The sequence below is a fragment of the Natator depressus genome, chromosome 16, assembly GCF_965152275.1.
Source record: "Natator depressus isolate rNatDep1 chromosome 16, rNatDep2.hap1, whole genome shotgun sequence".
Classification (NCBI taxonomy): Eukaryota; Metazoa; Chordata; order Testudines; family Cheloniidae; genus Natator; species Natator depressus.
The window spans coordinates 6,062,516-6,083,756 of record NC_134249.1 but is presented as its reverse complement, the minus strand read 5'-3'; the positions used below and the strand labels follow the sequence as shown (position 1 = coordinate 6,083,756).

General features: G+C 46.3%; 2 protein-coding genes across 5 annotated transcripts in view; both read right to left on the bottom strand.

Moving 5' to 3' along the window:
* Window positions 1–10,996, bottom strand: part of CIMIP2A (ciliary microtubule inner protein 2A) — a 43,633-nt gene extending 32,637 nt beyond the window's left edge. The window contains exon 1 of the mRNA XM_074974128.1: window positions 10,871–10,996. Coding sequence (XP_074830229.1) covers window positions 10,871–10,926 — 56 coding nt within the window. The 5' untranslated portion in view covers window positions 10,927–10,996. The remainder of the gene's footprint in view (window positions 1–10,870) is intronic.
* Window positions 10,997–16,514: 5,518 nt separating this feature from the next.
* The window catches only part of LOC142000049 (discoidin domain-containing receptor 2-like), a 150,731-nt gene continuing 146,004 nt past the window's right edge, over window positions 16,515–21,241 (bottom strand). For all 4 annotated transcript variants that reach the window (XM_074974069.1, XM_074974072.1, XM_074974070.1 and 1 more), the window contains one exon: window positions 16,515–18,666. In XM_074974069.1, the coding sequence (XP_074830170.1) occupies window positions 18,526–18,666 (141 nt within the window). In that variant the 3' untranslated portion in view covers window positions 16,515–18,525. The remainder of the gene's footprint in view (window positions 18,667–21,241) is intronic.

Here is a 21,241-nt window from a genome sequence, read left to right as displayed (position 1 = left end):
GCCCTACAAACTCTTTAGGATTCTGCCCGTCCTTGCCTTGCCATGCAGATAATCCTGGGTATACTACAGTTCCCGAGACCTCTGGAATCATGTTCCATTGTGGCATCCAGTCCCTGTTACTGGATGCCCACAGAAATATCACGTCCACTGTCTCCAAAGAGAGAATATGCACCAGCCTGTTGTCTCAGCTGAGGATGTGTCCCTCGCTGCAGCATAACACTGAGATGAATTTATAATAAAACAAGAATAAGTTTAATAATAGAGATTTAAGTGGTACTAAGCAGTGATAACAGAAACAGAAAATGGTTACAAATAAAAAAAGAATAACACACTTCTAAGAGTCTACATATAACCTTAGCAGCTACCAAGCTTTGTCTAAAGGAGTTCTCACCTACAGTCACTTTTCAGTGTCGACCAACCAACCTAGCTGGGAATCCACTGTTCATAGATTCAAAGAGTACTGACCTCTTTGTCCCCTCAGTGATGAGTAACAAGATGCCTTTTTGCTTCTCCTTATATTCCCCAAAGTGCCTTGTCTTTGTCTCAAGAGTCAGGCTGACTCCCAAGGTCCTCTCTTGAGTTCAGCCTGTGGTGTCCTACAGCATGCTGACACCATGATGTTTCCTCATCCACCTGATGACCTCAGATGCAAATGAGCTGCCCATTGTCTTTGGCATCCCTATTTATGTTATAGACATTGGCAAATCAACATTCCACAGTTTGCCAGAAGCTGGGAATGAGTGACAGGGGATGGATCACTTGATGATTACCTGTTATGTTCATTCCCTCTGGGGCACCTGGCACTGACCACTGTCGGAAGACAGGATACTGGGCTAGATGGACCTTTGGCCCGACCTGGTATGACCGTTCATATGTTCTTTGTCTAAGACAAACTTGTTTAACAACTTTGCCCCCAAAACATATTTCAGAACCATATTTCCAGCACACATGCATAACTCAATAAACACCCTCCAAACATACATCACACAATGATATTATTGACCAGTGTGTCACCAGCTTTCATTTGATACTACACACAACTCTCTTGGCAGATAAATACTAGGACAATAATAAGTTAGGTCTAATAAGTGTGTCAGACCTGAAGGTAGTTTACAGACCAGTGAGCAGAGATGACCCATGCCTGCTAATAGTGGGGGGGCACAACCCCAGAACAGCTGAGTCATGCCCCGCCAGGCAGCCCCTCCCCCCTGGTAAAGCAGTGCCACCCCCTCCTGGAAAGCAGCGGCTGCTCCCTGTAACTCCCAGCTGTTCCTTCTGCCTCTCCCAGCAGAGTTAGAGAAGCTCCCTCTCTCTGCCCGGTGCAGCTCGTTGGCTCAGCTGCCCTGCAGGGAGGTGGCCCAGCTGTACCTTGTGACTGAACAATCTGTGGGGGGGGGGGGAATGTGACCCTGCATGCCCCCTCCAAGCATTGCCTCTGCCAGTGAGCCCTCTGCCAGATGGCATTGAGGGGCTCTTAGTGCAACCATGGTTTGTAGGGGTGTGAAAAGGTGCACCTGGGTCTGCATGCATGTGTACAAGTTTGTGAATGGGACTGTAGATGCATGTAAGGTAGTGCTTGTCAGTGTATGTGTGTGAATGTGTAGAAGTGTGACTGGGCCTGCGTGAATCTGTGCATGTGGTGGGTGGGAGAGATGGGTGAGTTGTGGCAGTTTGATTTTGGCAAAACCTCAGTCATCATGTGTTATTTTTATAATTAACAGTAAAACCTCTCTCAGTTCCAGGTGACACACTGGCAGAACAGGTGCTAGCTCACGCCAAGGCCCCAGGCTTTACTGAACACTTACAAATGCATAGCTGGAAACAAGTCTTGTTTTCCTGGGGTGTTAGCATCATCAAAACAGATAGTAGATGGTAAGTTGATAAGATTGTCTTTAGACTTTATAAAATGCTTCTAGAATGCTGCATGTATTGATCTCACTGATAATTTCTATAGCCCCAGTATAAAGTTATATTGAGTATTTTCACTGTAAACCTTTGTAATTGTGTAACTCACCAAAACAGGAAAAGCAGCATTGATTAAGGTAAAGTGCTTACCCTGCATACAAGAATGACCCACTGAAAGTGACTGACATATTGTGTAGCATCAAAAGACAGATTTTGTTGATTGCATTCCTAACTTCCGCCAGGAATGAGAGACCTACACATGAACGCATCCCATCAGTTTTGGATTCTGGAGGGGAGGGGATAAAAATTTCTGACAAGAGGAAACTGAATTTCTTTTATGCTGTCTGGACTCTGAGGGGCAAGGATTCCTAAACATAAGCATAGAGATCCCCATGCTGGTTGGCATGGGTTAAACCTGAAAAGACATTCGGTGCTGACAGATTACTATCTCTCTGTCACCTTTTGAAACCATAGACTGACCTCACTTCTGTGTATATGTTGCCTGCTTTAAGTTATAAATAACTCGTTTCTTTTTCCTAGTTAATAAACCTAGAGATAGTTTATTAAAGGACTGGCTACAGGTGTTGTCTTTGGTGTAAGATCTGGGGTACCAATTGATCCTGGGTAAGTGACTAGTCTCTTGGGACTGGAAGCAATGTGAATATTTTGTAATTTTGGTTAAGTGCCAATGTATCACTAAGTCCAGCTTGCCTGGGTGGAAAGATAGACTGGAGAGCCCCAGAGGAGTGTCTGCGACTCCATGGTAAGACTGGTACAGTGATCCAGGAATTCACATTTGTTACCGGGTTGAAGTCTAATTATAGAATATACCGCCAGTTTGGCATGTCTGCCCTGTTTTTGCACTCCAGACAGTGTGACACCATGGTTTGAGTTTGCATTCACAACCTGTAAGAACACTGAATATTTTACAGTCTCCAAATATTCTGTATTTAATCGTGGGTCTAAAAATGAACAAAACAAGCTTTTTACCTTTAAATAATTCCTGCCCTTCTGCTATAAGAAGGGGATGGGGAAAAAATAGCAAACTCCAGTAAAACACTGAAAAAATACATATGCAATAATTGATGCGTGTTTCAAAGGAAAAGTTATAGGATGGTACACAATTCAGTAAGGAATTAAGGACACTGAATATACAGATAGATGGTGTAAACAGGATATAGCACATTGATATTAACAGGTCACACTTACACTGATAGTAACAACTAAAGCCAAAGTCTGGTGCAATAAATGAGTTTGTAACCAAGTAGCAAGCAAATTATTCACAGGGCTTAGTCTGGCATCTTCACTGAGCAGGGATTTCAGATATTTGTGTTACTATTGTGACGGGTTGGATCACAGAAACCCCCTCAGAGCTGCCACCTGATGTGCCAAGACTTCTTCTGCCCCCTGCTTTCCTGCCCAGTCAACTTAGGACTCCAGCATCCTGCCTGGTTTGAGCCAGACCCACTAGCCTGCTGCAGCCCAGACCCAGGTCTGAACCATGTCCCCTAACAGCTGTAGGCTCCAATTGAAAGCAGCTTGCAGAAATGTGCCTGACTTTAACACTCAGATGCCCAACTCCCAATGGGGTCCAAACCCCAAATAAATCTGTTTTACCATGTATAAAGCTTATTCAGGGTAAACTCATAAATTGTTAGCCCTCTATAACACTGATAGAGAGATATGCACAGCTGTTTCTCGTCTTCCCCCTCCCCCCGTATTAATACATACTCTGGGTTAATTAATAAGTAAAAATGATTTTATTAAATACAGAAAGTAGGATTTAAGTGGTTCCAAGTAGTAACAGACAGAACAAAGTGAATTACCAAGCAAAATAAAATAGAACTCAAGTCTACGTCTAATCAAACGGAATACAGAAAATCTCACCCTTAGAGATGTTTCAATAACTTTCTTTCATAGAGTGGACACCTTCCTAGTCTGGGCACAATCCTTTCCCCTGATACAGCCCTTGTTCCAGCTCAGGTGGTAGCTAGGGGATTCCTCATGATGGTTCCTTCTTGTTCTGTTCCACCCACTGATATATCTTTTGCATAAGGTGGGAATCCTTTGTCCCTCTGGGTTCCCAACCCTCCTTCTCAGTGGAAAAGCACCAGGTTAAAGATGGATTCCAGTTCAGGTGACATGATCACATGTCCTGTGAGACCCCCAAGCCTTCATTCCTCCCAGCCTGACTCACAGGAAGGCCTGCCTGCAAACAGAGCCATCCACAGTCAATTGTCCTGGTTGATAGGCGTCATCAAGATTCCAACCACCATTAATGGCCCACACTTTGCATAACTACAATAGGCCCTCAGAGTTATATTTCATATTTCTAGTTTCAGATACAAGAGTGATACATTTATACAAATAGGATGACCACACTCAGTAGATTATAAGCTTTGTAATGATACCTTACAAGAGACCTTCTGCATGAAGCATATTTTAGTTATATTATATTCACACTCATAGACTCATAGATATTAAGGTCAGAAGGGACCATTATGATCATCTAGTCTGACCTCCTGCACAACGCAGGCCACAGAATCTCACCCACCCAATCCTGCAATAAACCTCTCACCTATGTCTGAGCTATTGAAGTCCTCAAATCATGGTTTAAAGACTTCAAGGTGTAGAGAATCCTCCAGCAAGTGACCCGTGCCCCATGCTACAGAGGAAGGCAAAAAAACCCCAGGGCCTCTTCCGATCTGCCCTGGAGGAAAATTCCTTCCCGACCCCAAATATGGTGATCAGCTGAACCCTGAGCATGTGAGCAAGATTCACCAGCCAGATACCCAGGAAAGAATTCTCTGTAGTAACTCAGATCCCACCCCATCTAACATCCCATCACAGGCTATTGGGCCTATTTACCATGAATAGTTGAAGATCAATTAATTGCCAAAATCATGTTATCCCATCATACCATCTCCTCCATAAACTCATCAGCATACTTTTATAAAATCATATAGAGAGTGTCACAACTATGTCATAGTTCACTGGACCATGAACAAAATCATTTTGTGTTGGTGCTTTTGTTCAGAGCTGACGTGTGACGACTACATGGTTTGTTTGCTCTTTTGCTTCAAGTAATACTATGTCTCTAAGGCCCATTATAGAAAACATGTCTTATAGTGAATGACTCAAGGAGCTCAATTCATTTAATTTAACAAAGAGAAGGTTAAAGGTGACTTGATCACAGTTTATATTTACCTGTGGCCTTGGAATCTATGAAATACTAAAAATAAATATTAAACAGAACTTAACTACAAACAAACAAACAAAAATCTTGAAGGTTAAACCACGATATACCATTTAAAGACATCTTTAACAACAAACAAAACCCAGAAAATTCCTATATATATATATATATATATACAAACACACACATATATCACACACACAAAACTATGTTTAAAAGAACATTATTTAGGTTGCAAAGTCAAATCCTCAACAGTTAGGAAATGCCAGTATTTAGGTTGCTAGTGCTACCTTAATTCAATTCGCTGATGTGTATTCACTATGATATAGTCTTTAATTACATATTCTTTTTCCCCCCTGGACCCTAGTCTTGACCAAATGCACAGGATTGATCGTGGTCAGTGAATGAGCAGAAATTCATTCATGTTTTCTTTCCTACCTGAAGCCAGAAGGGTATTCCTTTGTATGAAGTGCACATTGATAACTGTGCTGGTGGAAAAGAGTTTCTTGATTTTAAGGACCAGGACAGACACTATGGAGCCTCAGAGGGTCTATCTACAGTGCATCTGGGAGTGAGCCTCCCAGCCTGGGCAAATAGATTTATCCTACTGGGGCTCAAGCTAGCATACTAAAAATAGCAGTGTGGATGCCGAGGCTTGGGCTGGAGCCCCTGCCATGCACTGTGCATAAGGCTGCGGGTCCACTGGATATCCAGGTTGAGGAAGCATCACTGCCCCTGATTCAAAGAAGAAAGCAGCTGGCCATCAAGGAACCAGAGAGTGAAGAAATCAGAGCAGAGGCATGGCAGTCCATAACCATCAGAGGCAAGAGGATGAGGTGGCATTTTACACAGCAGTAGGCAGATGAGGATGGGCAGGCTATGAGAACCAGGAGGAATTCCACACAGCTAGAAGTTTCCAATTGATGCCACATCCTCAGCATGGAAAGGGGAAGCTCTCTCTGATGATCTAGCTGATTGAATGGAATGGAGCATTGTAGGAGACATCTGTCTGAGCCCAACCCGTAAGAAAGTCAAGCTTGCCCCCCCAAATACCTGCATCCATTCAAGGAAGACAACAATCCTTGTTGGGGATTCTATACTGAGAAGAATGGAAAGACGGTTCCACAAGGGCCAGGCACATGACAGCCCTCCCAGAACCAAGATAGGTTTCTGAAGTCAGTGGGGAAGGATCCACTGGTGAGGCTGCCTATTGGCACTAATGACACTGTTATGGGGCACCTCACAGATTATCGACGACTTAATGGACTCAGAAGGTGCTGAAAGAGAGGAATGCCTGAATGATCTTTCTTGGAGATCCTTCCTGTCCTATAAGCAAAGGAAGATTCTAGGAGTGAACTGCTGGCTAGGAAAGTGGTGTACAGGTCTGGCTTTGTGGATCATTGGGCCACCTTCTATGGGAAGAGGGGTGGCTGTAAAGTTTGGATGGCCTCCATCTCAGTACAAGGGGAACCAGTCTTCTAGCTAGGCTGGCTTCTGAACATGTTGTCTAGAGTAGAAAGGGGGCAGTGGGATTCACTAGGAGACTTATGTACTTGGATCGTTCACCTCCCAGGACAGTGCCTTAATCACTCTGTTAACAGGTATTCTAGGGCCGGGCTCTTTCAATCTCTCCTGTTGAAGCTAGTCCACTTTGTATAAATAATTAAATAGAATAGCTGAAAGCCCATGCTGTTACACGTGTGTGGCATTTGGGCCAAGTATTCCACCAATGCAATGATTGCTTTCATCGGAAGTGAGCTGTAGCTCACGAAAGCTTATGCTCAAATAAATTTGTTAGTCTCTAAGGTGCCACAAGTACTCCTTTCATAGAATCATAGATCAGAAGCTAGGAATTGCAGAAAATTGATAAGGGACTGCGACAAAGTTGGGGATTTTTGTAGTGTTTTACATGAATAGCGTGTGCACTCAGTTTCCCTGTGTGCTGCATGTTTAACAAGGTGGTGGGAGAGGGTTTGTTGTTGCAGAGGACCAGGTGTGAATCTTGCCTGGCAGCCGGGACCCCCAGACAATGGCCTGGAGATGCGCAACCCTAACAACTGGTGACCTGGTGACTAACCCAGCTTGGCAATCAGTCGGTTCTGGCCAGTGGGAGGACAAAGGAGAGAGGACTCCGGTGACCTGACCAACCAGTTCCAGCCAGAGAGGAACAAAAGATGGAAGAGAGAGGGCCCTAGCATCCTGTTTACCTGAGACAGAAGACAAAGGACAGGGAAGGAGCTGTTGGGGTCAGTGATATAGGATGCCTCGGCTGGAAGGCGGGGGCTGCTGGACTGGGCCAGAGCCCGCCTGGATGCAGGAGAGACCTAGATGTCCTGTGCTGAGGGATGCCAGGCCTGAGGGCCCAGAGAGTTTCCTGTGCTGGGTTCAGATGCTCAATAAACCCTCCTGTTTTACACTGGTGGAGAGTCACTCCAGTCTAGAGATCAGGGTTGCATTATTCCCTCTGGGTGTGGAGGCCCTGGGGGTCCAGAGCCAGTGGACTCCCTGTGGGGCCCATGGCAAGAGACAGGAGTGCTGAAAGCTCAGACAGAGAGTGCAGTTCCAGGAGGCAGAGGGGCTTAACTCCTGAGAGAGAGCGGACCCCCGAGAAGGGCTGTCACACTGAAGGGGGTTCCTCCCAGGGACCGTACAGAGCTGAGAAAGAGCACAAGTCCTGTGAGTCTGTGAAGGGACACAGAGATATACGGCCAGCAGAGTTAAGGACAATAAGGAGTTTTAAAATATATTAGGAACAAAAATGATCCTGACAAAAGTCCTGTCCATTACTAGATGGAAATGGTAGAATTATCAATAGTAATGGAGAAAAGGCAGAAGTGTTTAATAAATATTTCTGTTCTGTATTTGGGTGAAAAAGAAGCTGGCGACTGTCTCCTCATATGGGGATGATAACACTCTTTCCATTCCACTAGTATCTCTGGAGGATGTTAAACAGAAGCTACTAAAGTTACACACTTTAAAACGAGCAGGTTCAGATAAAACTCTTGGCTGCAAGTTAAAAGAGCTGGCTGAGGAGCTCACTGGACCGTTGACGTTGATTTTCAGTTAGTCCTGGAGCACTGGAGATGTTCCAGAAGACAGGAAGAAAGCTAATGTTGTGCCCATTTTTAAAAAGAGTAAATGGGATGACCTGGGTAATTATAGCGCTGTCAGCCTGACATCGATCCCAGGCAAGATAATGGAGCAGCTGATATGGGACTCGATTAATAAAGAACTAAAGGGAGGGTAATGTAATTAATGCAAATCAACATGGGTTTGTGGAAAATACATCTTGTCACACTATTTTTTTACGAGATTTGTAATTTGGTTGATAAAGGTAATAGTGTTGACATAACATACTTAACCCTCTGTAAGGCGTTTGACTAAGTACCTTGCAACGTCTGAGAATGATATAAAACTAACTGATAGGCCTCAAAACAGGACTGTAAACAGGGAATGGGAGTGGCTGTGCTTCCCGTGGGGTCCTGCAGGGATCCAGTTTTGGTCCTACGCTGTTTAGCATTTTTATCAATGACTTGGAATAAAGCAAAATCATCACAGATACGTAGTAAATAATAAGTGGTAAACAATAAAGAGGACAGGTCACTGATTCAGAGCGATCTGGATCTCTTGTTAAACAGTCTGCAAGCAAACACTATGGCTAGAGGTAAGTGTATACATCTAGGACCAAACAATGTCAGCCACACTTACTGGATGAGGGACTCTATCCTGGGAAGCAGGGACTCTGAAAAAGACTTCAGAGTCATGGTAGAATATAAGCTGAACATGAGCTCCCAGGGTGATGCTGTGGCCCAAAGGGCTGATGCAATCCTGGGATGTCCAAACAGGGGAATCTCAAGTAGGAGCAGAGAGGTTATTTTAGGTCTATATTTGGCACTGGTGCCACCGTTACTGGAATCCTGTGTCCAGCTCAGGTGCGCACACTTCAAGAAGAACGTTGACAAATTGGTGAGAGTTCAGATGAGAGACACGAAACTGATGAAAGGATCAGAAAACCTGCCTTAGTGATAGACTCAAGTTCCTCAATCCATTTAGCTTAGCAAAGAGAAGGTCAAGGGGTGACTTGATCACAGTCTATACGTACCTATATGGGGAACAAATATTTACTAATGGGCTTTTCAATCTAGCAGAGAAAGATCTAACATGATCCAATGGCTAGAAGTTGAAGCTAGACAAATTCAGAGAGGCAATAAAGCATACATTTTAAAAGATGAGTGTAATTAACTATTGGAACAATTTACCAAAGGTTGTGGCGGATTCGCCATCACTGACAATTTTAAAATCATAATTGGATGTTTTTCTAAAAGTTCTGTTCTAATAATAATTTTGGGGAAGTTCTATGGCCTGTGGTATATGGGTGTGTGCGTGTGTCAGACTAGATGATCAAAATGGTCCCTTCTGGCCTTGGAATCTATGAATCTAATGGGCACAGACTTTTGTGTCTGTTCCCTCCAAGCTTGAATCCTTCTGATCCATCCCCTCCAACCTGTCCCTGTTCCATTGCGGTCTCTTCCCCACCTGTCTCCTCATCCTAGCTCCATTCTCCTCAACTAGCCAGCACCAGTTTCTAATCCTCCATCTTCTCATCCTAGTCCCCATCTCCCCCTCCAGACTCCTGTCCTGTCTCCCCCATTCCTATTCTCAGTATCCATGCCCAGCCAGTCCCACTTTCCCTCCTTCCAGATCCTCATCCAATCGGTCTACTTCCCCTCCACCTCCTTCTCCCTACTTTACTGGTTTTCAGTCCCAGTTTCCTTGCCCAGCCAATCCCAATCTACTCCCAATACCTAGTCTCCTTCCCTCCCCCATGCTCCTTGTCCTAATCCACTCCTCCACACTGAGAGCAGAGGAGAGTCAGGCTCCATGCTTTCATTTATGGTGTCTGGTGCTGGTCCAGCCCAGAACAGCAATTAAAGGGAAAGACCTGCTCTGCCCCCAACAGCCTCAGGCTGGAGCAGCCTCAACGCAGGTGAAATCTTTTGGAAATTTAGCTGCAAAGCCCTAGCAGGTGTCCTCTGAGCATGTGTAATCTGCTGTTTTTCAAAGTCTGATGACTTGGTCAAGTTTGGGCATATTTAAAAGGGCTGGCAAAAGGCAGGTCCCCGATATAAAGGCCAAGTCCCTGCCAAATTTCAAAACCCTACTCCAAAGAACAGGGGCAGGAGAGGTTCTAAAAGAAAAGGACATCAGGATTTAATATGGGCAAAATATATTTTTCCTTACCCCTGTTCCTACAGCTAAGCCATTTTGGCTGAAGGTCTCTAAAATAATTCAGCCTGAAACAGACACCCTGGGTGGAAAATTCAGCCCAGACAGTCACAGTTTGGCAAAAGTGATAGGAGGTTGAAAATAGCATCTTCTAAAAGGAAGTGTCAGGCAGCCTTCACACTAGTTGGTGCTGTCAGCCCCACCTATAACACGCACGTATCTACATTAACAATCTTCTCCCCACATACCCAGGCACACACAACCAAGCTATGTTAAAAAAGAATGTTAAAGTTGCCAAGTCAAGCGCTCACAAAGGAGGAAATGCCAGACCTTAGTTCAGTCCCCTAGTGCATTATACCGCCTTTAATTATATAATAGACAAATGCTCCCCTGCCTCGTTCAGTGCACTTTTAAATGGAGAGTTTCATTATATCAGGAAAGAGATCACAATTCATGTCAACAACACCCCCCCCCCCACCAGTCACACCAAGTTCCTTCAGCAACTGCAAGTGATACGTTCCCCGCGTGCGAGTCAGAACTCACCCTGGGATGTAGTGAGGGTCGGGGGTGAAGAGATGGTGTTTCAGTGGGGCTGCCATTGTCGCTCAGCATCTGTGCTTGGGTCTTCAACTTACAGGGGGCAGCTGCCGGGCCGGGGTGAGGGCAAACACCATGGTTGCTGTGGCAACCATTGTGAAGCTGCCACAAAGCCACAGCAGCAGCAATGCCAGAAAATTGAATATGCTCATAATTAGGCTGCATACCAAACGAAGCCCTGTACGTATCGGTTTTCTGGACCAACGTGTACAACAGACAACTGGCCACGTTCCGAGGTGAGTCTAGGGTCTCTCCAGGATGGTGAATGAAAGGGCTTTTCTTAGACTTGAACTACCTTACTTGAGTTAGCATAATACATGTGGAAAGCCCCCGAATACTTTGGTAAGACACAATTTAACACCTTTAAAGTTGTGTTAGCAGGTTGTGTAGTCGCCTATGTCATGTAGCTTTCACCTATATTGCAAAATACCCAGCGAACATGATTGTGAAGTTGTTAAACTGTGTCTACACAAGGTGCTTCAAAGTGCTTCAAATCATGTTAGCTAACTGGATTTTAAAAAGTGCGCCCTGTAGCCTAGCCAACATAACACACAAGCCAGACTAATATTCCACAGGCTGTCCCAGTGATTTGTGCACTGTAAAAATGGCCTCTCTGGCCATACAGGCAACTTTCACTACTCTGGGATCAACCTGGCTGAAAGTTACCAGTTTAAACTTCCCAAAGTAGCCATACAGGATTGTGATGGGACAACTGCCCCTCACTGGTAATGTAAGGGGTTAAAGCAACCCTGGGGAGGCTGTATGGGAGGCAGCCACTAAGGAAAAGACTTGTAGTGCCAGCCAATTAGGAGAAGGTTTACTGGAGGAGCCAATCAGGGCCAGGCTGGCCCATATAAGAAGAAGCTGCAGAGCAGGGGCAGTCACTCCCTGGAGTTTGAGGGAGGAGGGCTGGCTGCTTAGAGGGCTGGCGCACCATGGACAGAGCAGTGCTGGGCAGGGTCAGCAGAGCAAGAGAAAGCTCCAGGCTGACGGCTGCCCAACTGAGACCCTGATACCAGGGCAGAGGAGGTGCTGAGGCTGCGGGGAAGTGGCCCAGGGAAGAAGATGGCAGAGTTGGAGGAGGGGCAGTATGTGGCTGCCAGCTATAGGGTCCCTGACTCAGGGACCCTCCATCCCTTGCCCCCGCTGGCCACTGAGGGAAGTGGCCAGTGCATGGACAGCAGTCTGCCAATGAGACGAGTGGCTAGAATCTGGACTGCAGATTGCCACTGAGGCAAGTGGTAGGACTGAGGACTGTCGGTCCCCTGGAAAGCGAGAAAGAACTGAGTGGGGCACAGCTGGAGGGCTGTGTCCAGAAGAGGATGATGTGTCTGGGGAGCAACACAGGTCCTGGACACGGAGACAGGAGTGACAACTGGTGAGACACCACCTGAGCAGAGTGCACTGGCAACACCGAGCTAATTCCCAGGATGGCCAGCAGGAGGTGCTGTGGCAGTGAGTCAAACTCCATCACAGGGATCTAGTTGTCAGGTGCTTCTATGACACTCACTACTTTTGGAGAACCACTTCCAGAGCCCTTTGAACACTGGTAATCAGTCTGGATCTATAGTGCCTATCAACAAGAGATCCCAGGGGCTGCCAGCCACAGACAACAAAACTCTGATTGCTTTTTGGGCCAAGGCATCAGCAATTCAGGGCCTTGGCTTCTGAAATCAATCACAGAAGGTATACAATGGGATTTCAAAACAACTTGCTGAACAGATAATTGCATACACCAGTAGCCAGAGCTGGGATGAAATCAAGGGGTGGAAGGTGGTCTATGAGCAGGCCAAGGCAGTAGCGGTAAGTTCAGGGGAGCACAGTAGGTGTCCATTTTATGCTGCATTTTGAAAGACTGACCCCTCACGAGCACAGAACACTGAATGGACATGGCCTGCACTTGAGGATGTTACAGTCAGAAAAGCGATCAGCTCTGCTACCCAGGCCAAACCTGCTGAGCCCTGCAAGAATCACACCAAGCTTGCCAAGACCCTCGTGAGTTAATGAGACATGCAGGCTGCTCCACTTCAGGAGACAGAGCTTGAAGAGGACGTGCCATCCCTACCCAGTCAGTCCTGTTTGTTTGTAATATCTCTTTTCTTGGACATTGTGGACATGTTGTGAGTGTTCAGACAAAGCTGCCGTTGGTGGTGGTGGTGGCAGTGTTGTTATGGGGAAGTTCTGGCTCTATGATAGGGTGGAAATGTCCACCTGTCTCTGTGGTTCCCTCCACCTCTCTGGTCATTCCTGCTCTGGTTACTGTGATGAATATGGGAATGAGCTAATAAAATATTACAGAAATCTGTATGACCTATCCACTTGGCGTGGCTATCCCTTGGGGGATGTGGGGGAGGGAGAATTGATTTTTCTCCCAGATGCATGGGAGATCAGAGAAGGTATCTGAGACATGGATCCATTAGGGCTGTGTGGGTGGGGGTCAACTCATTTGAATGGAACACCCTACCGAGATAATGGAAATAGCACACCAGGTATTTCAGCTGGAGTTCCCACAGTACCCTGCTGCACATGGAACTCTGGCTGGGTTCCCAAAGGATCCTGCAGGGCCCAGGTCTTGGAGGTCTCTTGCTGTGCTGTTAGAGTCTTCTCTCTCTGAGACTGGGCCAATGCGTCCAGCAAAGCCAAGCATTGTTCCCTCTGCCCCTTGGCTTCCACCTGTACCCAGGCCAACTCCTGCTCTACTCAGACCAGCTGGCTAATGACTTTCCCTTGGTATATGTTGGATTCGTCCAACTTTGTTGGCACTTCCTCAGCAGGTCCCTCACATCTTGGGCATCATGGTCTCACCACTGGGCTCTTTTCCGGTGTCTCCTTACCCTGGCTCCCAGCCCCTCTGCTTTCTTTCCCATCTGGGCCCAGACCCTCTCAGTCCTGGGTCACTCTCAGGTCTTTCCCACATGAGGGCTAAGTAACCCACCCAGTCTCACCCCAAGATTACAGGCCACGCCAGGTCCTTGACCACACCGACCTGGAATCTAGCTCTCCGGCCCTGTACCTCCAGCTCAAATTCTGCTGTGGGATAGATTCGGGTCTCCCCAGGTACATTGGAAAGGTACTGGGAGGTGTCAGTACAGGCTAGTTGCCTTCACCTGGTCCTCCCAAACCACGGTGTACCTACACCCTGAGTCTAACAGGCCCTTAACTACCATTCCTCGCAGCCTGTCACTACCCCTTGGGCGGACCACCCTCATCTTTGGGGTAGACCCCCCACTGATTGGTCCCACTCTAACAGTTTAAAATAGTCACATTCCATTACTGGGCAGTTCCTTTTAATATATCCAGGCTGGCCCCACCTGTAGCAGACTACCAGGTCTCCTAGCTCCTTCGCACTAGTACTTCCCATAGACTGCAGGGCTCCCCGGACACCTTGCAATTGCAGTGCACCCTTTGAGTCTAGAAGCCTTGGGGCTTTCCCCCTTGTGAGCTTCCCTGGGCCACCCCCTGGTGCACCCCTCTCAGTTTACCATACAGCTTGGGCCATTCCTCTCCTTTGACCTCAAAGTAGGCCTCAGCTCACTTGATTGCTTCCCCCACTAAGGCTGGCTGTAAACTCCTTACCCAGCTGTGCCCCTCCTGGTAGGACCTTCATGAATTGCTCTAGGACCACCTGATCCAGGAGCTTCTCCACCAAGCTGATCTCTGGACAAAGTCAGCGCATTGCCAGGCCCCGTAACTTCTGCACCAGAATCCATGCCTGCTCCCCTTGCGGGAATGATGATGTCTGGAACTTGTGCCTGTACATCTCTGATGTCAGCCCTAGCCAATCCAAAATGGTTGCCTTCACCACTAGGTAGGAACTTGCCTGCTCATCGCTTACCACCCAGTAAGCTGTCTGTGCCTCACCCATCAGGAACGGTGCTACACAAGCTGCCCAAGTTGACTCTTTCCAGTCTGCTGCTTTGCTACCTGCTCAAAGGTCTGAAGGAAGGCCTAGGGGTCATTGTCTGATCTGAGTTTTGCCAGGCCTGGAGCCAGCCAACCACCAGTTCCATCACCGACTGGGCTCTTGGGTGTGGTGTGACCCGACCGCCTCTGTATCCACTCCTGCTGGTTGGAGTGGATCTCCTGCCACCATTGTTGCACCACAAACTGGACCTCCTGTTGCCATTGCAGGTTCTCCATTAATTGCATCAGTAGGGCCTGGGTCAGCTGCTGCTGCCCCTGCATAGCAGTCTCCTGATATTGCTGGCCTGCCACCAACAGGAATATCCCCTCGTCCATGGCCATGTGCCCCTTGTTGATCAGAGGTCAGTCCAAAGGATCCCACTTCTGGTACTAAATGTAACAGCATGGCACCCACCTCTCACACATGCCCCTTTTGGTTAGGTGTGTCTGCAATATCAGGCCATACCCTCAGGGCTTCCTCCCTGGAGGCAATAGTTTCACTCTCTTGGTCTACTCTGGCCCCAGCTGGGCCACTAATAGTTCAGTTCCCCTTCTGGGGGTTTCTTGCTGTCTGACTGTAGGACAGTTCCCCACTGGGCTATGGGGGGACACCCAGGCCCACCCACTACTCTGGGTCCCAGCACAGGGACCCTAAGAATAGCAGCCACATGCCACCATGTCCCTTTAACTACATTGCTTTCAGTTCCCTGGGCCACTTTTCCATGGCCCCAGCCTTTACCAAAGCTTCATCCTTACCCCGGGGCTCATCTAAGTTCAGACCCAGAAGCCAGCCAGGAGCTCTTCCTTACTGCTCCAGTCCCTGCCAGCACTGAGCTGTCCACGGTGCTGCAGTTCCCTTTAGCCAGTCAGGAGCTCTGTCTGTGCTCCTCTAGATCCAGCAAGGAACTGACTGTCTCTAGCTCTGCACCTCCTTTTAGATGGCCCTCCCGCAGAAGCAGCCACTCTAGGCTGCTTGGACTCCTCTACTGCTCCTTTCCTGGTAGAGGTGTGGCAGGACACTGAGGCCTCCAGTAAGGGCCTCTGGGCCTAGCCCACTCCATCAGAGACAGCCTGCATGGTTAGCCAAATCCTCCTCCCTGCACAGTGGAACCATACCAGTTCCACTCCAGTTTGGACCATCTGACAGGGCAAGGGAAGCATCTGACACAGGCTGTTTACATCTGTCTATGATTAAAAATGGAGAACTATTCTTGGTTGTAAAAGTACCTGTTATATTTCCTCAAACCTGAATGTTTTGAGGTAATATAACAAGGACAAAAATACTAACTGAAAGAAGTGAGACATTTAAGGAGAGGTGTCCCAGGGCACCAGGAGAACCACTGCAGTGATGCTTCCATTTGTCCTTCAGCCTTTGTCAATTCTGCATGGCTGATGCGGGCCTTTCTTCTCAAATTATGCTTAGAAATTCCTTCCTGTGTCCATTTCATGACATGACCAATGGATGTTCATTCTAAGGTCACAAACTGCCATTTATTACAGCATGTGGATCTAGACATATGTCCTCTGTGCAGACACTCAGATAATAAGGAGAAATTCACCTCTGTTGAGTTTACCATCAAGATTTATTGATATGAGAGACAAATGTTGTATGAATCAATATTTAAATTGAGGGAAACTAAATCCTGACATTAACAAACACAAGAAGTCAGTTTACATACGTTTACATATTCCAAATGTTTTAAATCAGAAGTATCTGCAGCTCTCTCCTGTGGCTGTGAAGATGATGGCAGAGAGCCAGAATCAGACTATTATTTGCTTCCTAATAGCCAGTCAGGAAGCATATAATTGCATAACTGAACTGATTGGCTGAAGCAAGAAAAATTGTTAGCTTCTGAAGAGCCAATCAGGATGCAGTCATTTGCATATGAGATCTAACTGGTTAACATTGTTACAGACTTCAGTATAGTTGATCTCTGAGGAAGCAAACAGCAGAAATTTACTGATGCATCACAGGACAGTTTCGAGCCAATTCTGCACCAGGATTTTCTTCTTGCACACACACAGTCCTAATTATTCTCTTATTGTAGCTATATACACTTTCCTTCTCCCTAATGGCCTCCCCCTCAATACACACAGAGCTCGTCACATCAGCCCATGCTCTGGCAGGGGATAGAATATGCTTGTGACTCAGGAGAGGTTAAGACTAATTCCTGCTCTGAATTAGGTGCTTTATAAGAGTTTAAAAAGCCTGGAGAAGGAAATGCTAAATTTTCACCTTCTCCACTGTAGGAGATTTTTTGTTTGGCCCTGAAGCCAATCATGACGTGATTAATAAGGGAACCGTGGGGCATCCACCCAGACCCCCGGTAAACCAGCAATGGGGAAAGTAGGCTCTGAATTCTCTGCCCCCCACAAAACCTTGGGGAAGAGCATTCTGTGACATCATCAAAACAAGACATCACTCGCAGTTCCATGACTAGGTATTTCGTAGGTCGGCGGCACAGGGTGTGAAGAGCAAGCCCAGCACAATCAGCAACAACAGTCTCCTCTGGCGTGTCAGCCCCTCCTTGCCAGAAGGAAACCTCCCACAGGGCCAGGCAGGCAGCACCTTTGCCGGTATGGTAGAGCTGGCCCTGCCGCAGCAGGAATGTCCGACATGTTGACAAGACCCAGTACAGATGGGCAGATGCTGGCGTGGTAGGTGCTCTCTCCCTTGTGCTCAGGCACGCACTGAGCTCTGACAAATGACGCAGCAATTCGGCTTTCACCCATTCCGTCTCACCCAATGTAAGCTCCCTCCCACCACATAACAGCATTGACCTAGACATCTCATATTAATGGGTATTTATACAGGATTCATTGCACATCAGTCCATTCTGGCTACAAGTTCATAAGGATAATAAATCTACATAGAGACAGTAGTACAGTATCAGCTATTTTCCAATACAAACCTCTACCCCAACCTTTATTTGTAGGTCAAAGAAAGATCCTCTACTACAGTGACCTTCCTATGACCTTTGACATTCATTTTTTTAAGATAAAAATCCAGTGTGGGAAAAAGGCACATATATAACAAAAGCAGTGCTTACTAACCACAGGAATAAAAGGACACGGACTTGGACTCTTCTATCCACATCAGCTGCAGTCCCTGATCATACTACCTCCAAACGGTTGCTAAATCTAACTCTGTCTGGTTCTCAAGTCCCCGTAACCACTGCCTATTTCTATTCATTTATAGTTAGTTACATCATATATATTTTCTTTAGCAAGGACATACTGAATTGCTTGCTAACGTGCACAGAGCTGCTATATTTTTAGAAGACTGGAGCCTTTATTTCTCTGCATCCTTTCTTCCAATCCTAGCTCCTGAGCTGTTAGCTTTCTCTTCTTGTCTCTTTGGGGAGAGCTGGGAGTCCCTTGTAAAGTCTTCTCCAGTTTTTCTGTCCACAGGTGTCTGTAGCCATGGGGTGCCAAAGAAATCCCCCTCACAGTATTCCCAGGAAATTATGCAGAACAGGAGATGATTCTTCTACCAATAAGATAGGTTTCCTCTGGTCATGTATGTCAGACCATGGCCAATAAAACGAGCAGCTGCCATGGACATCTCAATTTAAAAGAGATTATAGTCTAAGGGACTGTAGTGAGGGCCGCCTGCCCATCTGTTTGGGAGAGACAGGCAAAAAGAGACACCACCAAAGTCATCCTGTTCTCAGCAATTTGTCTCTTTTCCGCTCAGGTCAAATGTTACAGTCCATTTGTTCTACCAGAAAGTGGTGAATCGTATCAAAAGTGGGACGATCCTTTATATCTCGGCTCCAACACTTTAACATCAGGTCAAACACAGAGTTTGGACACAGAGATGTTTGGGACAGATAGATCTGCAAGCAGGAAAAATACAACTACTTCAGTGTTATTAATTACCCAATTAATAACAAGGGACGGCTGCCCTTTCTCTAGGTTTTACAAGACAGTGACCAGCCATGCATTTTCTTAACACTTACTGGGGTAACTTCCTCTTAGCAGGTAAAGTTTCAATGTCATTTTTTTTGTCAGCCCCCCAGGGAGGAAATCGATACATGCATACACATTAGCGATGTGGGTGTTTTGTTAGCTCAGTTGATAACACAGCTGTGATCAGAAAAAGGGATCTTCATCCAGTGAGAAATTCCAACATTTCAAAATTTGTTCCAAATCGAAACAAAAAGTCACAATTTCCATATTTCCATTAAATGAAAATTCTAGTACACCCCAGACAGGGACAATGGGAAATACTTAAGATTAACAATAGTACTTACACTTCACAAAGGTTATGCTAAAAAGCAGCTGAATCATTAGAAAAACCAGTTTAGCTGACTAAGCTGAAGGGAGGAGGGAAGGTAGGAGCCATCCAGAAGGAAAGAGAGAGGAGGAGGAGGAGGAGAACGGAGGCATGGTGCAGGAGAGAGGAAGATCAAGTTGGGTAAGGGATTCTTCCTTGACACAGATGGATCTCCAAGGACTCACCAGGGAAGGGTGACCCAGTGAGGAGGCTGTGGGTTCAGATATTTATTGCTTTGTTTCATATTTGCTCTCCTGTGCTTTACATGATTAAGTAAAGAGCATGTGTTAGACCCTATGCAAAGTGTACGACGTGTGCTCACCGCTTCACAACTGCTATAGGCCCCTGAGAGAGAGATACTGTAACCAGAAGCTCACACCATTTGGGTGGAGTTCAGGGAGCGGGTTAAGTAATTGGGGCAGCTGGAGGGGCAGCATGGGGCAGGTGGGCTGAGCAGTTCCATTTCTGAGAAGGGGCAGCAGATTGAGACTCAGTGCCCAGGATGTGCCAGATAGGCCCAAGGAGGAAACAATGCTGCAGCCTGCTGAGACCCAGGGAAGTTTGAAACACCCCCAGGGATTCAGACCAATGAGGCGTGGCTTCTCCTCACAGCAGTCCTAGTGGGTGGTAAGGAGGGGTGCTGGCTAGGATCTGTGGCACCTAGAATCACAGCAAGAATTTGCGCCCCCTGCCAGCAGCTGGCCCTTTGCTGGCAGTCTCAGCAGAGAAGCCAAGGCCCGTGTGAGCCATGATAACACAACTCCGTGTCATCACTAGATAAAACAATCTCCAGGTCAAGAGACATTGGTACGGAGTGTGTGTGTAAGGCTTACCCTGCTGCTCCAACTGTTCTAGAAAGAAAGAGGGGACTTCAAGCTTAAGGGCTGTTGAATTGGTACCTTTCACCTTCCCTCTCAGTGAGCCATTGTGAACTAATCAAACCAAGGATTAGATTTTATACCTCAAAACCCAATTTGGAGCTAATATCTTGGTCTGAAAGCATAACAATTAGGGAATGTAGTTGCCCTTGGGGTTTTGGTCAAAAAGCTTTACCCTGCATGGCAGCAGATTTTGGAAGTGCTTTTCAAAGGAATCCATCCAACTGAAGAGTAGCTCCACGGGGCACTGTTCAAAGGGCTTTTCCCTCTGACCTTTAAAAGCAGTAGCTCTAAAGGTATTTTACACAGCTCCAAAAGTGAGATCTGGGTCACATCTCTGTCAGTTCAGGTGCTCCGACACTAGCCTGTTGCGTGTGTAGTGAGAGAGTTCCTGATACCCTTAGATGTGGCAATGAGGCTAGTGCACATTCTGGGATCCCCTGAAAGTTAGGGGATGGGCCACAATTATTTTTCTTCCTCTTCTCTATCCTTTCTTCATGTTGAATTGTTCCCGAGTGTGTAATTGGCTCCAGTTAGGAACCATTTTGTCCATTTGGAAGAATGAAGAAAACCGTGGGCTTTTCTGCCTGATTGGCACTATAAGAGCTGCCAGTTATTAATCATGAATGAGCACTATTACAGCTCAGCAAACTATTCATAACAAATATTGTATGCAACAAATGTAGCCGCCCTTTCTGCTCCAGGTACATCTCTGGGCAGAGAGGGATTTCCTGAAATGGATTTAATGTTCCAAATTATTCTACATCTTTATTGGTGAATTGTTTTAAGCTCTGTGAATTGATCCCAATGCATTCTCCAGGCATATTTTGATATACTATTTGCTCGTTGCAGTGATTAGTCACATAAAGCAGGTGACAAGTTTCAGAGTGACAGCCGTGTTAGTCTGCATCAGCAAAAAGAACAGGAGGACTTGTGGCACCTTAGAGACTAACAAATTTATTTGAGCATAAGCTTTCATGGGCTAAAGCCCACTTCATCAGATGCGTGCAGTGGAAAATACAGTAGGAAGATATATATACACACAGAGAAATTAATTAATTAATTCCAGTTCTGCAATTTCTCGTTGGAGTCTGTTTTTGCAGTTTTTTTGTTGAATAATTGCAACTTTTAGGTCTGTAATTGAGTGTCCAGGGAGGTTGAAATGTTCTCCGACTGGTTTTTGAATGTTATAATTCTTGACGTCTGATTTGTGTCCATTTATTCTTTTACGTAGAGACTGTCCAGTTTGGCCAATGT